Source organism: Pholcus phalangioides, unplaced genomic scaffold (genome assembly GCF_987345545.1).
Source record: "Pholcus phalangioides strain wild (caught in Gottingen) unplaced genomic scaffold, Ppha-v1.0 ptg000007l_1, whole genome shotgun sequence".
NCBI classification, from domain to species: Eukaryota; Metazoa; Arthropoda; class Arachnida; order Araneae; family Pholcidae; genus Pholcus; species Pholcus phalangioides.
This window is the reverse complement of record NW_028301600.1, coordinates 46,244,048-46,264,650: the sequence shown is the minus strand read 5'-3', so window position 1 is coordinate 46,264,650 and position 20,603 is coordinate 46,244,048. Positions and strand designations below refer to the sequence as shown.

At 33.3% G+C, this 20,603-nt stretch overlaps 1 protein-coding gene and 1 non-coding gene across 3 annotated transcripts in view; both read right to left on the bottom strand.

The window, feature by feature from the left end:
* Nucleotides 1-342: 342 nt before the first annotated feature.
* Nucleotides 343-20,603, bottom strand: part of fab1 (1-phosphatidylinositol 3-phosphate 5-kinase fab1) — a 92,652-nt gene continuing 72,391 nt past the window's right edge. For both annotated transcript variants that reach the window (XM_089233360.1, XM_089233359.1), the window contains 11 exons: nucleotides 18,559-18,637; nucleotides 15,315-15,735; nucleotides 14,891-15,013; nucleotides 13,142-13,255; nucleotides 6,989-7,131; nucleotides 5,483-5,631; nucleotides 3,879-3,967; nucleotides 3,228-3,604; nucleotides 1,851-2,076; nucleotides 962-1,123; nucleotides 343-786 (listed from right to left, as the gene is read on the bottom strand). In XM_089233360.1, coding sequence (XP_089089486.1) covers nucleotides 578-786; nucleotides 962-1,123; nucleotides 1,851-2,076; nucleotides 3,228-3,604; nucleotides 3,879-3,967; nucleotides 5,483-5,631; nucleotides 6,989-7,131; nucleotides 13,142-13,255; nucleotides 14,891-15,013; nucleotides 15,315-15,735; nucleotides 18,559-18,637 — 2,092 coding nt within the window. In that variant the 3' untranslated portion in view covers nucleotides 343-577. The remainder of the gene's footprint in view (nucleotides 787-961; nucleotides 1,124-1,850; nucleotides 2,077-3,227; nucleotides 3,605-3,878; nucleotides 3,968-5,482; nucleotides 5,632-6,988; nucleotides 7,132-13,141; nucleotides 13,256-14,890; nucleotides 15,014-15,314; nucleotides 15,736-18,558; nucleotides 18,638-20,603) is intronic.
* On the bottom strand, nucleotides 19,821-19,894 carry TRNAS-GGA (transfer RNA serine (anticodon GGA)). The gene has a single exon. It is a non-coding gene; the product is annotated as a tRNA-Ser (tRNA).

Here is a 20,603-nt window from a genome sequence, read left to right as displayed (position 1 = left end):
AAGATCGCTAATGTCCAATAGGCTATCTCAATCAAATTTGAAAATTAAGAAATCGCTGCTTTGAAAGATAGAATTGACAAATCATCAAGGCAAATGCAAATTCTATTGCAAAAAGTTGGTGAGGTTTTGTTGAGTTCTTCACCTGAAACTAATTTGAAAACTAATTCAATAACCATTTTGTGGTGACACTGGATAAATTTCTTCCTCTAATAAGCACTGAAATTCTTTAGCCTCATATACATAGAAAGATTGTTTCCAACAAGTATGGTTGTATAAATAAGTTCCAAGAGATTTTTAAAATTTACATTTTGATACTTATAGAATTTAAAATTGAGAGAAATTGAGCCAACAACATATAAATTTATTTTAATAGAAGCATTATATTTCTCATATTTTAAACAAATAATTAAATACACATATAACAAAATACATTATTTACTGTGTAATATGCATATGTACATTTTTATGAGAAAGATCGACATTATATATATACAACTCTGCAAAAATTTCTTTTCAAGTATGTTTTTCTATTCAATAGTATGATGATAATTGTAGAAATAAATTAGGCTAGTTCATTTCAACACATAGGCATATCTTTCCCTAGATTTCCTAAATTAGTCCATCTGTCTGGGACCCATAAAAAGTAACCATCCATTGCTTCACGAAAACGCATTCGATACAGTTCAGGTGATACCACTGTCGGCATTTTTCCATGGCCACCAAGAATTCCAGATGATTTAACAAGCATTTCAACTTTTTTGTCCCAGGTAAAGGTTCGAATATAATCTATGAAAAAAAAGACATCCATGAATTTTATGGATTATTTGAAAGAAAAACAAAATTATACGAGTGGCATTTTCAAAAAATGTAATATCAATGGCTCTAAACACACATACCCTCACTATTTTTCTACACACATTTTTGCAACTGTGGAACAAAATTTTTTTTTCAAAAATCCTACCTATTATTCCTACAATAAGCTCTCTTTTTTCATCATCCATCCCAACAAGCAAAGAATAGTCCATTACTGATTGATCTGCAAGAAACTGGGTATCGTTTTCAATAGCAACAGAAAGAACTGTTTTCGAGTGTGTTCGAATATACAGAGGATTGTCACAGGTAACTAATAAAAAAAAACAATAAAATTTAGACATACAAGATAATACAATAAACAGTATGTCGTTTAATGCATCTACCAAATACAAATAAAACAAGTTATAGTGAGTACTTTATATAGCTATGAAATGAACTAAATTCTCAGGCACTTAAAATATATAATAATAAATAATTATATAATAATATAATGCAGAGACAAAAACACGCAGTCTGATCCTGTGAGAAAGCAAATATTTCATGGCTAATGAGACTTTTGTCAACTGATAAATTGTCTAAAATTATATGAAAAACTCTCTGAACATTCAGTGTTGAATCCAAAAAAGAAGAATCAAGTTAATTTTCCAAACGGGAAATCTGATGATCAGGAAAAGTATGACAGAAGTGTTCAGTTGGAATCAATAATCCCATACATGCAAATTGCACACCATGCCAAAACCTTATGTCACATCTAAGGTTTTTATGTAAAAGCAAAACATTTTTAAGCAATTTGCCTCTATACAGCGCCCAACAGTCTTTGCAAACTAATTGCACAACTTCTATCAAGAATCAACAGATATAGGTACATTGGGCATTCACATTTTGGCAAGGCCTTTGATTCAAATTGGCAGACACAATATGTGCTACTCTGTCATATAATGATAAAACACACATACACTTGTTCCATTATAAATAACTAGGATTTTTGTTTAATACGCATTGAATTGTGTACATGTTACAAATAAATTCTCCCTTACTTTTCAAAAGATTTTCATCCAAAAGAACTAAATCATCTTCATGTATGCCAGTAGTATTTACAAGCCTGTTACGGACACTGCCCTTCAGATCATATTTTCTGGCTATACTGCGCCCATAGAACAAGTTTTCGATTACAAGCACATCCATTTTTGAAGCTGAGTTAATAACACTGTTTTTGTAACCAATTCGATAGACACCAACAATTTTGGCTAAAAGAGTGGGTTTCTGAAAAATAGCAAAAATATTTGTTCACTAAGAAAATGGGAAATTATAATATGAAATGAATAATATAAAGAGCTTTTAAAAAGTAAAGGTACAAGAGCTGTTGTTCAGTCAGAATATTTATATTCAAGCCAATTTATATACTCAAGCCGAGATTATAGTGTTATTTTGCCAGAAAAAACGTAAACCCCCTCTTGAGAAGAAAAAAAAATTGAAACCTCCCTTCAGAAAATTCTGTGTACGCTTATGCATTGTATGACTGGAAACCTCAACCTGATCAGCTGGAGGATAAATTAAAATGCAGAAACGACAAGCCAAAAATCGGTGGAAAACTCATTATTTAGTGACACTTTACGCGAGGTCAGTAAGTACACATTGTTTCACAAGTGCTTAAAGTTCTTACCATCCACAGTTATGCACCCTTGTGGGTGCTGTTATCTGCAAGAGGGTGGTTATTCACTGGATTGCGCTGTTTGCCAGCACTGTAGTTTAAATGTCGTGCTAGTCATTTAAAGTTCCCATGACCACCACAATTGCCCGATTTATCTAGCCTAGATTTCTTACTGTGGGGGACCAAGAAAGCCATGGTCTACAAGACGGTCATTGACTCTGACACCGACCTTGTCACAAGACTCGGTCACAGCTGCAAGCATCCGCAAAATGTCGGGTATTTTTGAAAGGGTTCAACAATCAATGCATCACCATTGTGAAACGTGCATAAATATCCTCGTGTAAAGTACTGCTAAATAAAGTTTTTCCACCCATTATTGGCTTATCATTTCTGCATCTTCATTTATCCTCCAGCTGATCAGGTTGAGGTTTCTAGTCATACATTCCTACATGATTCTGTTTTGTATGTGTTTTCAACTTCCCCTAAATGTTTGTACATTGAGTTTTGAATCACCCTGTATATAATATTGGATGATACTATCTCAGAAATGTCACACTGAAATGTCAGAAATGTTGCAATAAAATTGTCACACAACCAATTAACAGCATTTATGGTTGCAACAAAATATGACATTCCCATTCACAGGAGGAGCTAATTTTCATTAATTATTTAACTTTTCAAATTTAAAAGGTAAAGTTTGAAAACAGTTTAAAAAAACTGATAAAGAGAAACCAATAGTAATGGATACCAATGAAGCAATTACCTGATCTAAGCATGCTTTATTGATGTACTGGAAATATGCTGGTGCAAATTCAAGAAAAGACTGAAGCTCTAGTTTTTGCATTTGTTTCAAAATGAAACGATCATCTTGTGTTTTGCAGAATGTTGAGCCTGATTTTCCTCCTCTAGCCATCCATGCTACACAATGAGATAAAGAACGTATGTATCGTTCTTCACCTTCATTGAAGACTAAGCACCGTAGCTTTCTGAACTGCTCGGCATAATATACTCTGCAATAAAACTTGGCACTGATGTCATTGAATTGAACTTCTACATGAAAAGATGACATTTTTGAAGAAAGTTTTGTGGCATTCTTGTCAGTGTCTTGATTGTTGCATGCACCTAAATCGAGAAAGTCAGCTGAAAATATTTAAAGAAAAATAAAAAAATTCAGTTTTTTTTAATGCACTGATACACAATTTTGTTTTGAACAAATTTACAGAAAATAAATACTTTTGTGTTGAATGGATAATATAGACCTCCAAAATAAGATACAAGATTATTGATATCTCGGAATTTTTTTTCCAACTGAATTTAAAAATATATAATTACAAGGAAAAAACAATAATAATCTATAGAAAGCAAAAGTATTAGCAATTACACAAGCCTTGCACACAAACAACTAAGAACTTACCAGAATCACTGTTCTGTAAAAACAAGGTCTCAGCTGCAACACTAGAACTGTCACTTGATTTTGTATTTTGTCTTCGTTTTGGCATAGGACTAACAGCAAAAATAAAAATAGCTCATATATTATCAAAAACATTTGAACATAAATTAATACATATATTTTCTTAAAAAATTGATGACTTTGAATATCTTAATATAGAAAATTGACAAATTCTGATATTTTGGCTGTTTTGGTCTTTTCTATCTGTTTTATGGTCAATGTAATAAAAGTTCACCTTCATTTGCAAAAACAAGAAAAGCATGAGAAATACATCAATTTCTTTACTGATTTCTTAATTGACTCTCATATTAATTTGACAAAACATTACGCAGGTTGAAGAAATAACAGCCAAAGGATATATGTTTGTTGTATGTAAATATTTTATAAAGCCAAAATTAGGCGAATACTAATTGTTTACACTGGCATGCAAAACTTGAAGAACTCAGTTTCTAGCAGTAGATTTGCAATGAATTAAAATCAAACCACTGTGATCTCAGCACATATTTATATACCAAACTGATGAATAAAAACAGAAAATAAAGAAATGATAAGTTTACATTAAGGTTTACTAAGAATAGGCTATACAGCATTACATGACATTGTGCACAGGCATCATAGCCAAAGACGGGGCTTGACAAATCTCAGGCACATGGTGACTAGAAAATCAGTATTGGTATCAAAATTTTTATAAATGTGTTTGCTAAGTTGCAGTCTAAGGATGATACAAAATTTTCTGATTTCATAGCAGTAAGTCTTTTGGTATGAGGAGTTATAATCTCTGTGTGGCCACACGGGGCAACAAATCGGGGGGGGGGGGGGGGGAATATATACAAAAATTCAGAAACATGTTATGTCTGTGAAATTGAAACAATGTATTGGATGGAATGATTTGCTAAGAAAACTAATTTTTTATTAATGCTCAGTGCGCCATTTACAAATCTGCAAGTTTTCTAGGTTATTTTACCAGTGCAGCTTATATGCCTGAGGAGAACCAGGATGTCTCAAGCCACCCTTGGTATTTGCGATTTGTAATCCATAAACATGAACTAGAATCAAACTAATCTTGAAACAGACATTTATGGGAAAAGATCACCTCATTAAAATAGGAAATCTTAACTGCTGAATATTTTTTTGAAAATATGGAACTTACTACAACAATTCAGCATGACACTTTCTCAGATGAGAACACCTACATATACCTATATTTGATATTTTTTGGTAATGTTTGTTGAATAGAAAATTTAGAATGTTAATATATATTATAAAAATAATATAAATATATGTTACAAAAATAATAATTTAATGTAGGAACCTCTCTTTAAATTGATGAAAAGTTAACGGCCATATTCACCAACAGAGTTTAAACTACAATCGCAGGTTAAACGATTAGCAATCGACACGGATTGGTTAAAATCCTCAATTTAACCAATCCGTTTTGATCTTCAATCCTTTCACCTGCGATTGCAGTTTAAACTGTGTTGGTGAATATGATTGTTAGACTTGATTTTATTTGTATAAACCAAAACAAATTGTTTCCACTAATACTAAACTAAAAAAAATTGTCTAACCTGGAAGTTTGACTATCTTTTTGACTTGAATTATGAGCTGTGCTGACATTGACCCTAACTTCTTGCAGTTTTTGCTCATATTCTGCAGATGCTAATGTATAAGCGATTATTGAACTAGGCTCATCCTCGTAGACTATAACTGGAATCATCTAAAGGTAAAAAAAATTATGAAAAAAAAAAAATTAGAATTGATAATATGAACACAATCTTTTTCACAGTACTTGAAACGGAATAACTTACCCTTGGGTGTCATGAATCATACCACAATTGACACAATTAAAAAGAAATATGATACTCATATTGGATCATGTGTTATACTCGTATCTTCTACAACCTTCTAGATCAAGGGATGACAACCTTTTTTGGTTGCGGGTCAAAATCAACCAAAATGTGTGTATTAAGAAGAAGTTTTTGGTTATATACTTTGTACACCTGAATATATTTATACTTTATTTTTGGAACTCAAGCGGGTCACTTGAAATTATGAAATGGGTCAAATGAGAGTACATAAGCCATTACTGGATAACATTGGCTCCCATTATGAATAAAACCTGTCAAACTTGCTCCTCCTTCCAAATGGCTCCCCCCCCACCCCCAGAATTAAAATTGATTTTATTCAGTAGCATCCATTCACAGAAATGAAGTGGAATATTTTATTACAGTAGGTACCCATATAGGAAATAAATCTCTCTTTTGCAGTGTATCCCCTTTAAACAACAATTCAAACATACATTTCCCTTGTATACAGGGTGAACCCGACCTATTCTGCCAAATGTAAGAAGGTAATAGATGAGCCCAAGTGGATCATGAAACACCCCACTAACCCTGTTCTATCTCAAACCATTTTTGATCATTTTTGTCACACCACTGTCATTTTTTGCACACAAGGGCTAGACTGGAATCTAAAATTTATTGCCGATTCCGAAGGGCATAGGCTTGTCTTTTTATACCCATCGAGAGGTTGGTGCCCTAACCCCTCGATGTGGGACTTCCTGTGGTAGCAATTTTTTCTGTGGTCATGTTGCTGTTTCTGTTGTACCCATGTCAGGAAAGTTTTCTGACAAGGACGAACCGGGTATCAAACTCGCGACACCTATAAACATCCTTTGGTACTTTTAGCTGAGTATCTTATCGACCTGGGCTACTGCGCCCAAACCATTTTCGAGTTATGATGGATAATCAATTATGGAAAAAAAAAGTGTCAAGTCTAAAAAAAACAGAATTTGTGAAGTTTCTGAAAGACCTATATGCAAACTAAGCACACATTTGAAAAGAGCAGAAAAAATGCACTGATGACACTGATTTCACCAAAATATCTAGTCTTAATGACGAGCTACTAGTGCTGAAAGATTAGCAAAGTTTGTTTCATGATCCACTTGGGCTTGTCTATCACCCATTTCATTCACAACCCGCAGAAAAGGTTAGATTCACCCTGAATGGGCTGCGCTGTTTCAGACCGAAGTTTTCAAGGATAAAAATTTTTGAACTTTTTTAAATAAAACTCACCAGATCTTTCTCATTTCTAGATTTTATTATATGCTGTGTTGGTGGAAAAGGCTGTTGAATAGGAGTAACTTCAGAGCTAGATAGAAGTTGACTAAATAAGGTTTTAACAGTACGTTCTTTCTTTTCAGACTTGGAATTATCATCTGCAATAAACATTGGATATACTCTGGGTATTTTATGATAATAAATGAAATTAACTTATAATATAATGATAAATTTATACAGGGTGTTGATAAGAACATTAAGGGAAGGAGTGATAAAACACAGCAGGACAGGTATAAATCACCAACATGAACGCTTGAAACTAAAGCAGTGAAACATAGAGAGGAACCTTCCTAGCGAATGCAATAAACATTTTGTTCACAGTAACTGCTGCCATTTGTGCTGTGAAGCTGAAGCTGCAGACACAAATGCAAGGAAAGCCCAAAGATTATACCGAGAACTCTTGCGAACAAGAAGTATGACAGATCAGAGAACCTTCCAGTGATTACATCAGAAACTCTTCGAAAGAGGCTCCTTTGTGAATGTCATGCAGGATTCAGGATATGCAAGGAGCGTGATAATGCCATGTATAGTTGCTGTAATAATCATCTTTTTGTGACTCCACACAGCAAATACCATCCTCCAGTACTTCACTGCTTGAATTCAAAGCATGCATTGTAGGGTGATTGGTGCTTGTCAAGTTGCATTCTGTCATCCTTTAACATCGGTACCATGAATTTTAAAACACAGTGTATAATAACAAATACCTACTACATATCATAAGCACATTCAAGGAAAACACCAGATAAAAATTATTTTCACACATTTTAGATAACAAATATGGAAGCACCTTTGTGAGTAACAAGCATTTCAAGTATTTAAAGTTACAGACAGCAAAATATTCCTAGTGTGTCTGTTTAAGGCCGAGATTACACTATAAAAGTTTGATAAAGTCCCTTTTATAAAACTTGAATAGTCCAACCAATAAAGCTCATAGGTTACATTCGAGCAAATGCAACCCATAATCTTACTGGTTGAATTTTTCAAATTTTATAAAAAAACTTTTAGAAAACTTTTAATGTAATCCCAGCCTAAAACAGAAATCAATATTTTAATATAACTTGTATACTTACGGCTGTATTCACTGACAGAGTAACTACAATCGCAGGTTAGCGGATCAGAGATCGAAACTGATTGGTTAAATTCAGGATTTTAACCAATCTGTGTTGATCTCTAATCCTTTAACCTGCGATTGCAGTTAAACTCTGTCGTTGAACACGGCTGTTAATAAAATATCACAAGGTTATTTACCATCTAAAGGAAGTAAGCAGAACTCATATATATATATACAAAAGTTACATTTTTTTATTATGCTAAACCTCTCATAAATACTTGAATACAAGGGTTATTCAAAACATAAGAGAGAGAGAGAGAGAGTTCCAAAATTAAAAAAAATATCTACTCCATATCTAAATACACATTTTTCTAAAAAACATTTTTGATACTTTGACAATAACTTTTTTTATGGCATCATTACTCTCAAAAGCAACATGGTTTTCTGACATTTTTCAAACAAAGGAATTTTATATTTTGAGCTAGTTTTGGCATTGAGGCTTCTGAGCAACTCATAAACATTTAGTTTTTATTTTACACAAAAATTGCCACGTTTTTAAGACAAATAAATCACACTGGTCGAATGGTCGACGCGTTTCGGCTCTTCAATGGAGAGCCGTCATCAGGACCTCGTGGTCAGAACTCACACGAATGAAGAGTGATGTTTACGTCTGGTCGTCCGAAGAGTTCGCCTTTGTATTTGCTGCGTCCGAGTGGTCTTTGGATGCGAATTGGGGAGCCATCTGTTGTAAAGTGTTGAAAGTTTTTTCACGACTGAGGTTAATAAAGCCTGTCCAAGCTGACGAAATAGGTGGTGTGTTTCTTCCATCATTAACGAGGAAATTCTGGCATGTTCTGATGAAATATCCCTCGAGAAAATTCAATTCCGAATTGTGTGTTGCTTTTTTAAAAACAAATGCTTTGTCAAAATCAAAATGATGTGAATGTTGCCAGCAGTGTTGGGCAATAGCCGAATTATCCGTCCGTCCCTTCTCAACATGCTTTCGGTGTTCGAGAACTCGAATATTTAGATTTCTTCTAGTACTAGAAGAAATCAGCTTGGACAGGCTTTATTAACCTCAGTCGTGAAAAAACTTTCAACACTTTACAACAGATGGCTCCCCAATTCGCATCCAAAGACCACTCGGACGCAGCAAATACAAAGGCGAACTCTTCGGACGACCAGACGTAAACATCACTCTTCATTCGTGTGAGTTCTGACCACGAGGTCCTGATGACGGCTCTCCATTGAAGAGCCGAAACGCGTCGACCATTCGACCAGTGTGATTTATTTGTCTTAAAAACGTGGCAATTTTTGTGTAAATTAAAACCAGGCAAAGTTACTCATTTTTTTGTGATAATTTAGTTTTTACTTGTGAACTGTGTGTAACGTTTCTACAATCGCCAGTAAATGGCTGAAAAGTATGAGTGTCTCTTACTTTTTGATAAGTCAAGCAAAGGCAATTATTAACACTAAAATTCTGCAGTGAAATACCATAGTGAAATATCATGTGTGGAGAAGAAATATCAATGCATTTTCCAAACAATGATACACAGTTATGTTTTCAAACAATAAATGATAATTTTACACTATTCCACAGTATACAATTCATATATATTTTATGTATTGCTTGTAAGCAACATTGCCAGCTATGAGCATGATGGACAGGTTATATTGCAATGATGAAGTAACTTTGTACAATATTTTATGTTACTTTCACGTGAAAATATTAAACAATGTTTTATAAATTTAATAATGATAGTAATTGAACATGCTTCTAATGCAGACTTTTAAGACGCTTAAAAGAAAAATTGTCCCAATTAAAAAGAAAAACATTTTTTAGGAGGAAAAAACTGACCCCAAGTGCTTTTATACTTCTACTATTACTATTTAACTGTACATGAATGTCTTGAACATCCTCTCTGGGGAAGTGTTGAGTTGTGCTTTTACACTACTTGTGAGCAGAGCTGCAGATCAGCTTGAGATTTTTTTCATCAGGGTAAATACAAGGTCACAACAGGCAAAATTCCTAATAAGGTGGCTGAGAAAAAGATGCCCATAACAAATATGGATGTCATATATTTTTAAAATACAGCAACCCAATTAAAAATTTAATTACAAAAACTATAAACATATATATACATGATAATATATTATACAATGCCCATAAAATGTATTGATGGTTGTCTCATCTAAATATGGATAGCTTTTCGATTCATCCCACTATATCTATCGTACTAATTTTTAAATGTGACAATCGTGTTATAATTCACGACCATTGGACGTAAGCTATTCCATTAATTAACAACCCTATTAGAGAAGAATTCTCTGCAATAACATAACCTAGAAGTGTTCCTTAACAAACGATACTGGTGTCCCCTTGTAAAAGCAGTTGATTAATGGCGTATTAATAATTCATGGTCGATCCTATCCATCCCGTTGCAAATTTTGAACATTTCGATCATATCGCCCCAACACCTGCGTTCATCAAATGTAAACATATTAAAAAAATCAAGTCTCTCTTCATAACTCAAGCCATGTGTGCCACCGAGGACACACACACATAGCTCTTCTCTGTACCTCCTTCAACCAAGTCTATGTTCCTCCATACGTATGGTCTTCAAAACCGTACAGCATACTCCAGTCCATGACGAACTAAGCCTCGGAAAAGCAGAATGACTTTAGAACATGAAGACACTTTTATGAAAATAAAATTGAGTATTCTATTTGCTTTTTTTACCACTGCTGAACAATATTCAGAAAACCCAAGCCACTCGTCAATGAGAGAATTCCCAAATCGGTCACCCTAGTTGCATCTGGGATAGTGACACCATTCAACTCGTAAGAGAAACGTGGGTTGTTCAATATAATCTGGATATAATCTGGTCCTGGTGCTTGGCCTGCACATATATTTTTTAGAAGATTTAGGACCTCTACAACTTCCACTTGAATATCGTTGAGGATTTTATTATCTCACGCAACATCCGTACATTGAATACCTTTTCTCTATTAGAAATTGAAAGCATTACACATTCCTACATTGCTCTCGACCTTACACCCTTCTATCAAGAGGGGACCAACTGTCCCCTTACATCTATTATTGACGCACCTAAAAAATGATTTTGGGTCAGAGCCAATGTTATCTGCCAACCTAGATTCTACTCCTTTTTACTACCCTTTATCGCTTTCTTCAATGCCCTTTGGGAGAAAGCGAAGACACCTTTTGGAAAATGAAACCGCGCATTCTCTTTATTCGCTTTTTTACCACCGCTGAACGATATTCAGAAAACCTAAGCCGCTCGTCAATGAGAATTCTCAAATCGGTCACCCTATAGTTGCATCCAGGATAGTGACACCATTAAACTCATAAGAGAAATGTGAGTTGTTCAAACCAAAATGAGTGACCATGCAGCTGTCAATGATAAAAGACATGCTCCATACTGTCCCCTTACATCTATTATTGACGTACCTAAAAATGATTTTGGGTTAGAGCCAATGTTATCTGCCAACCTAGATTCTACTCCTTTTTACTATCCTTTATTGCTTTCTTCAATGCCCTTCTTTTTTCAGTAAACAATGACAGGTCACCTCATAATCTTTTATGCTCTCTGAACGTTCCTTTCTTTTTAAGATAAAGGTGACGCTATCCGTGAACCATAGGGGGCATGATGTACAAACAAGCTTTTTTTGAACAAAGGTATAATGTTGTGCAAAAAAGAGGACAGCTTCGTACTAAATTCTTCCCATTGACTTACCACCCCGACTGATTCCTACCGATCTTTGAAAACTTCTAACTTTTCTCTCAAAACATCAAAGGTAGTTCTCTGAAAACAAGGAATCAGTCTTTTGTTATCAACCTTACCCGAAGAAAACTTAGAGAAAACTGACGGCCCGATGATCACTGGAAGAAAATTCGTCCCCCACAGAAACATGTTCAACAAGATCTTCCTCACTAGTGAGAACTAAATCCAAAATAGCAGTACCTCTAGTGGCTTCTGATACATGCTGATACAAAAAATTATCGAGCACCAACTTAAGGAAGTCCCCTTCATATTGATCTCTAGCTGAAAGATTCGCCCAATCTATACCCGGGTAATTGAAAAATCCCTTAGTATTACAACCCTTTTACGCTTACACATGTAGGAAATTCCATCATAAAGTTTGGCAATGCAGTTTGGATCCCTATTCGGTAGATTGCAACAAAGTTTGGCAATGCAGTTTGGATTCCCTATTCGGTAGATTGCAACAAACCCCAACAATAAGTTTATGACGTCTTTTGTTTTCAAGCTCCACCCATATAGTTTCAATATCACTTCTCTGTACACAAAATAAATACTTTTATAGTTTGGGGAAAGCAATGAACCTCCAGGAACTAGTTCCTTACATAGAATGTGCATTCACAGAAGCAAAGCAAAAGCAGAATGTCAGAACACTCGATTGGGTGAAGCAAGACATTTGTCGAGACTTGCTGACTCATATGAAATTTTTTGTTCCCATGAATTTTTCCATTTTTTGTTCAACTGTTTTGCTCAAATTTTAAAAGAGTTTAGTGTCTTGTGCCACATAGAAACTGTTTCAAAGCTTTCCATATCAAACTGTAAAGTGTTCAAAAATTTACTTTATTATATTCAAATTATATATATATATATTTAGTAGTACCTAGAGTATATTTTTTCACGTAGAAAAAACTTGAAGTTTTATTTGTTTATGCTTTGTTTTATTATTTTGCCAATTTTGTTTATAGGAAACATTTGCTTCATTTTATAATACTGCTACTGGGTTGGTAATGTTGCTTGCAGGCAACATCCTATATTTTTCCATGTATTAAAGATAATTTTCCCCCCCTATAATGATATTCAAGACACCTCTTTTGCTCTATATAACCACAAAAAAAAATTTTCTTTGCCAATTAAAGGGATAACATGTACAAGCAACAGAACTTAACTTTGGGTTTAATTGAATATTGAAGTTTTAAAGATATTTCTTATGTACCCTGTATTAAAACTCCAACACTAAAGATGTGTGAAAAAAATCAAAATAATCAAGAGCTTTTTTACCTTTTTCTACAGAAGACTTGGAAAAGAAATCACTGCCCATTTGATGACCTTCTGATTTTGATCGCTCATGACCTCTTGAAGATTCAAAATTATAATATTTTGTCTCATGCTTCTCTGAATGAGCAAAAAATTTGGAGATATAAAAATAACATTCATTTTAAATTGAAAATAAAACTAAATAACAAGACAAGTAAACAACAAGTACATAGTCTTTGTATAGCTTTGCATATCTAGATATACATACAGGAGATTCAGTTGTGATACTTACAGTCAGTGTGCATATTACCCCTTTAACAAAGTCTATATTTTTACCAAAAAACTTGAATCTAAAAATCCAATTGTCTGATTTTTTGGAAATGGACAGTTGTCACTACAAACTTGCGATACCTTGACTAATACCAAAATTATTGCAGACTCGGGTAATGAAAATACAGCCAAAGACAATTCAGAGGAACTAAAAACAGTATGCCAAACATCCTGCTGGGGAGACTGTAATAATGTTGTATCATTTTCTGGAGCAAACTGAAAAGATAGGGTCCAAAATATTTGCAGCTCTCTTGTTAGTATAGAACTTAGATTGTAAAGGCTCAAAGAGCAAAAAATATGCATCAATCTAAGCTTAGTTTATTTTAAATAAGGTATATAAATGCAATTTGAATTGAATAAAAAAAATTTGAACGTATTTCAGTGTATCTGCATACATTTTGATTGCGTAACTTAACTAATAATGAGCTACAGAACAACCCTTCTTCCCCAACAGTTCAGTAAGTTAACTAATAATAAGCTACAGAACAACCCTTCTTTCCTAACAGTTCATCAGTAAGTTAATTCTTGAAAACTGATTTTACGAGATCATTTTTAGAATGTTCTCTTGCTGATCTTCAAAGACTTGTTTTCAAATTTGTTATATCAGATTTTTCATTTCATATCAGAATTTGCAATACATTGTTCCTATGTAAACTTATTTAAAGATTAGAAAATTTTTCATTACAATGAGATTTTTGCTATAGTGGTATTCCTTAAAATATGATTTGACTGTATAACATAAAAAAATTGAAAAAGATATAAATTATTTCCAGCAGAGCTGCACAAAGTTATTTTTAAATTTAAATTTTACAAATAGGGCCTTGGCATTTGAATTTTTGAACCATCTTGAAGGATTAACTGTTTAATAATTTCATCATTTTCATCACACCATAGCCATTTTCTGCACACAAAGGTTAATTAGACCAGGACCTATGGTTTATTGCAGATTCTGAATGGCAGCATATGACTTTTTTTATTCATATGCCTTGCCAAGAATTTGCTGCAATAACTTCTCAGTGGGGGACTTCCTGCAGTATCAATGTGTTCTGCAGTCATTTTATAGCTGTTTCTGTTCTGCCTCTGAGGACTAATTAGATAAAGTTGTGATACCTCATAACATCTTTTAGCCAGTAGGTTAATATCTCATCTATAGATGGAGATAGACTAAGGCTCGGGGTGGGCACCACGATGATGTCGATTCATATATATGCATGTACATTAGATCAGTTGGCTCGTCACGCTGTATCTTATCAAGCTGAGATACTGTGCCCTGTGACACACCCATCCAATCAGAAAATTCCCTGTTCGTGAACACCTACTATGACCTCATCCTGCAATCATGAATATCATGGTTGGAGGATAATATATGTGCTACTTGAATCACTTAAATCATTTTTAATGTACTATCTGTTTCTCTGTATATTCAGGTTTGTTATTTACTACCTTTGTGGCAAACAACATAGGATTCGCTTTCTTCAGGTTCTGGAACCATCAAACCTGCGTATATTCCTGGTGCTGCTCCATAGGTGTAGCTTGAGCCTGAACTTGAAATGCTATTTTTGTCATCTGTAAGAAGATGTTGACCAAAGTTTTAATTCATCATGTTGCTGGAAACATTGAAAAAACATTTTTTTATCTTATTCTAAATTTCATTGCATGCTTTCTCAATGGGAGAATATACAGGAAAGTAAAGGTATTACTGTACAGTAATACAGTGTATATCTGCCATATACAGTATTTCTGTAAGTACAATGTTCATACTGCATTATGTATTTAAATTTTTTTTTCAGCAAAATACATTTTTATGCAATTTTGCAATTGGTTTCAAAAGACTGAATGATAATCAAAAGATTTAATGAAAAAAAACCTTCATTTTCTCTCTCTGGCTCTCTGTCTCTCTGGGTTGGTATAATAGCATCATCTAGATCGTAAACAAGATTGGCTGGTGCACTGAAAGCTCTGAACATCTTTGGAGATTTTGTGTGAATGGGTATATTTTCAGGGATACTTTCAAATGATAGAGAGCGCTCCATCCATTTTGACAAATTTCTTGATTTCTCTCTCTGTTTCTTGAAAAGCATAGGATAAGATGTATTTGCAGCATTTAGATTTTGTGAAGGTATACTACTAAATGATTTCAAATAATGAACAGAAGAGCTGTTCTTGAGTTCTTTCACAGAGTTTCTCACTTGTATAGAAGTATTAAATGTAGTTTTTGCTTCCAATTGGCCAAAATCTTTTCCAGGAGAATTTGTAGCAGCGAATCCACTGCTAGTTACATCATCATTCTATGGAGAGAAAAACAAAGCCATGTGCAAACGAAAAAGATATACAGCAGAATATATATATGAATGAAAATATATAAAAACATGGTTGTTAATAATTATCAACATATGATATATTATTAAGGGGTAATATTACGTGCATTTCAATTCAAATACTTTGCACTTGGTACATGGAACTATAATTCAAATACTTTTCTTTTTAAAACTAATACTTTGCACTTACATTTAAAGTGCAGAGTATTCATTTTATAGTGGATATCATGCAAACTAAAGCGCAATCAATTCCACCCCTTTAAAATTCATATACCTGATCAATTCTGCTAGTTATAATGATTTAATAATTATAGTTTGATAATTAACTAATTATTTTACTACAAACAGTAAAAGCCTATTTTTAATAAATCAACTAACCAACATAAACTAATTAGTTACTGACACTTATTAATTTATAATCATAATTCATTGATAACTCATTGTATAATGATAACTGATCATATTATGTTTTAATATCATTTCTTTTGTGCCATTCTTTAAGACGTGCACTATCACTATCGAACTCTTAGTTGAAGAGCTTTAGAGGGTCATTCCCCCAACTGTAAACGTGGTAGACGGAGTATGGAAGCCTCCCATAGGGCCATGACTGTAGGGTGCAGTCACAACTCTCACTATGGTGATTATCTTTATATTGGTTCACACAATATCTTGTTGTCTCTGTGTGACATTGTTAATTAATTAATGATTTCTCTTTTTTTTAACAATTAATAATTAGTAATAATGATAACAGATACTTGGTAGAAAGTATCCATTTTCCAAAGTGCAAAGTATCTTTTTCATAGTGGAGATCATCCAAACTAAAATGCAGTTAATTCCAGCCCTTGCTATTATTATATGCTTCAGGTAAATCAGAGATTCTGAAACATATTAAGCTCTCTTCTTAGGAAAATTTCTTAGCATCAAACAAATAATAACAATCTTCCCAAACTTTAAAAGTGCATCAACTTAAAGGAGCACATATGCATATACATGTTACAACATCAGTTTTAAAATTTAATTTATAATTAAAATTTAAAATACTGTTGAACCCCTCTTTCTCAAAAACTCTATTTCTCTAAAAATGAAAAAAATCCTTGCATTTACTGTGCTAAATCAATGCATTTTCACCTCTCTGTCTTAAAGTAATTTTCGAAAAAATACCTCAAAGGCCAAGCCCAATGATAGTAAAAAAAAAGGAAATTACTTTTCTTTCACGCAAATCTGGCTTTTCTCTGAAGGTGAAAAGAAAGGATTATTCGTATTATAGCCCATTGTGCTGATGGACCTTGTCAATCATGGGCGGATATTATGATTGATAATGGGTGGATGCCATATGGATGGCTTGTTCAGTATGGCAAAAAGTCAGCCAACAGATAATTCAAAATTGCTTCAAGAAAGCTGCAGGTTTGGAACCAGTCGTCTAAGTGATGAAGGATCAGATCTGGTTGTTCACTCGAATTTCAACGATTCTCATAACAATGTTGAAGATGAATTCAAAACATTGGAGCATTACTAAAAAAGTTGAATCTAGAAATTTTATTTTGTGAAAATATATATATATATGGACAAGTTCACTACAAACTTGCAGAGCCTTGAATAATACCAAAATTATTGCTGAATGTATGGTACACTTGGATGACAAAATGTAGAAAAAGATGCTCGAGAGAAATTAGAAAAAAGTAACAGTGAAAAATGAAACACATACTGTAAAAATGCTGCATCATTTTACTAAGCAATCTGAAAATATAGGCATAAAATATTTTCAGCTCTTGCTAGTATAGATGAAATTATGAAGGCTCAAAAAGCAAAAAATATGAATCAATCTAAGTTTACAGATTATTTTAAGAGGTCACATACCTCTTAACATGGGGAAAAGTTAAAATATCATTAAAAATACTATTTAACCATTGATTTAATAGAATTTTTTTTTCACATGTTTTTAATTAAATATGCTATCCTATGCTGGTATAAAATTTTACATATCTAATACTTAATTTTTTTTTAATGTAAAAAAAAACACATTGAAAAAAGCTTGAATCGATTGGCATCAATGTAACCATACAATATTAAAATTAAAATGAAGAAAATGGTTAATTTCATAAAGTGAACTAAAAGATTGAAATTGCATTGACTCATTCTTATTTAAAACTTAAATTTTCAAAAATTCAAAAAAATATAATAATTTTATTCTTTTTATAAATCAAATATTTATGAATGGATCCGAAATATTTTAGTTCATTTTATGAAATGAATCGTTTTCTTCATTCTGAATTTCAATATTGTACATTTACATTGATGTCATGCCATTTTATCATGTGTGCAAGTTGTTTTTAATGTATTTTTTGAGAAATTTTTAAAAAATTAAGTATTAGAGACATGTAAAATTTTATGACAGCATATTTAATCAAATATGTGAAAAAATGTTCTAATAAATTAATGGTTAAATAGTATTTTTTATGATATTTTAACTTTTTCCCATGTTAAGAGGTATGTGGCCCCTTAAATAAGGTATGTAAATAAAATTTGAGTTGAACAAAAAAAAGTCCCAACATATTTTACTGTTTGCATATAGTGTGATTGAACATTGATTGTGTAACTTAACCAATAATTTCATCAGTATAAAGTAAAATATAGTATGGTATTATTTAGTTTTTATAAATCAAATTTTTTACCATTTCTGTAATGTTTTTTTTTCCATTCTTACAAAAAAAAACCATTTTCTCAAAAAACTATCTTCAAAATTTTTTATGGTCCTGTCAGTTTTGAGATACAGGTTTAGCTATATTTAATTACCTCAGATGTTTTTGTGAGTAACAAAGGTTTTGATGCTTTCTCTTCTTTTTTTCTTGCATTTATTATAAAATCTTGAATTCTACAAAGAAAGAAGAAAAAGTTATAACAAACTGAACTGTACGATGTTCATTTTTTATTCGAAGATAACTAAATTGAATCAAATCTTTATTTGTTTGGGTGCATGGACCCATGACAACACAAATATGGTGGCAATTACAATAGAACTGCGATATTATTAAAAACATAGAATTAGGAAGTATAAATTAGTATAGACAAGATATAAAGTAAAAACAAGATACAAATAAGTAAGAACACAAACTAAAAATTACTAAGTACAAAACTATTTACATGTGCACAATAAAATAAACAAAAGACTCAAGCAAATAATGTCTGGAAGATTGTGTATGGGGAATCAGTCAAACAAAGGAAGAAAATTACAAATGGCATGGAAAAACAAAAGATACTGTTATAATTAATTGTGCGGTCACACATTAAGGTAGGTTACTATATCGTCAGTTGAGACCTGTCCTAGAAAATGCACTCTATATGAGTGCATGGATCCATGACAACACAAATATGGTGGCAATTACAATAGAGCTGCGATATTATTAAAAACATAGAATTATGAAGTATAAATTAATAAAGACAAGATATAAAGTAAAAACAAGATACAAATAAGTAAGAACACAAACTAAAAATTACAAAGTATAAAAAGTAAGGTAAAGCAGGGCGCGTTAGCAAAATATGAAACAGGTCTCAATTACCTCCATGTTGCAAAATGTGCAATCTGTGAATCCACATTTGAGCAGATTTTATTTTTACTAAAATAAATGATGCCAAAACGTAGTTGGATTATCAATCATTTTATATGGATTCCTGTTGAGGAGAGGAGATACGGCTGGATTTCAAAATTTGTTTTTATGCTTTTGTAAACTGGGAGGTAAACCGCCGCACATATTTTAGCCATATTGGACCGGTAACTCTGATCTTTCAGTGTTAAGATTACACGAGGGAAAAAATGTTTAAAGACAGACGCATCATGTATAAACTTGAGAAAACTGAAGCCAGTCTCATCCAAAATTCTCCAAACATTGGATAACCAGTTGCATGAATTATTAGGGTCAAATTCATCCAAATGTATAATTTATGAAGATAACTAAATTGCTATACTTTAACACTAATAACAGACAAATACTCTTTTCGAAGGTTTTTTAACAACTGGCTGTTGCGAAGACATATTTTGGAAAGAGAAAAAATTCAACTGCCCCTGCGGGGAATCGAACCCACGTCCTTTCACTTTCCGGGTGAACGCCCTAGACCACTAGACTACAGAGGCACCGAATCTCTCAATCTTTCCTTGGAGCTCGTGTACACTGAAAGGTACCGTACATGGACGGCCGGACCGGACTCAGGCCAAGCTCACAACTGCTGGTGCTGCCACCAGATGGCGACTTATACAAGGATGATGTCACTCTACGCTACCATACGAAGGTTTTTTAACAACTGGCTGTTGCGAAGATATATTTTGGAAAGAGAGAAAATTCAACTGCCCCTGGGGGGAATCGAACCTACGTCCTTTCACTTTCTGGGTGAACACCCTAGACCACTAGACTACAGACGCACAGAATCTCTCAATCTTTCCTTGGAGCTCGTGTACACAGAAAGGGACCGTACATGGACATTCGGTGCCTCTGTAGTCTAGTGGTCTAGGGCGTTCACCTGGAAAGTGAAAGGACGTGGGTTTGATTCCCCGCAGCGGCAGTTGAATTTTCTCTCTTTCCAACATATATCTTCGCAACAGCCAGTTGTTAAAAAACCTTCGTATGGTAGCGTAGAGTGACGTCATCCTTGTATAAATACTCTTTTGTAAAAAAATTACACATGCTAAAATATATTTAGAGATCACCTCAAAATTTTGCATACAGATTCTTTCATACAAAGTATGCAAATGAAATTTTTCATGGCCAATAGGTGTTAATCATTTGATCATTTTTGTCGCACCACGGTCATTTTCTGCACACGAGGGCTAATTAGAATGGGACCTA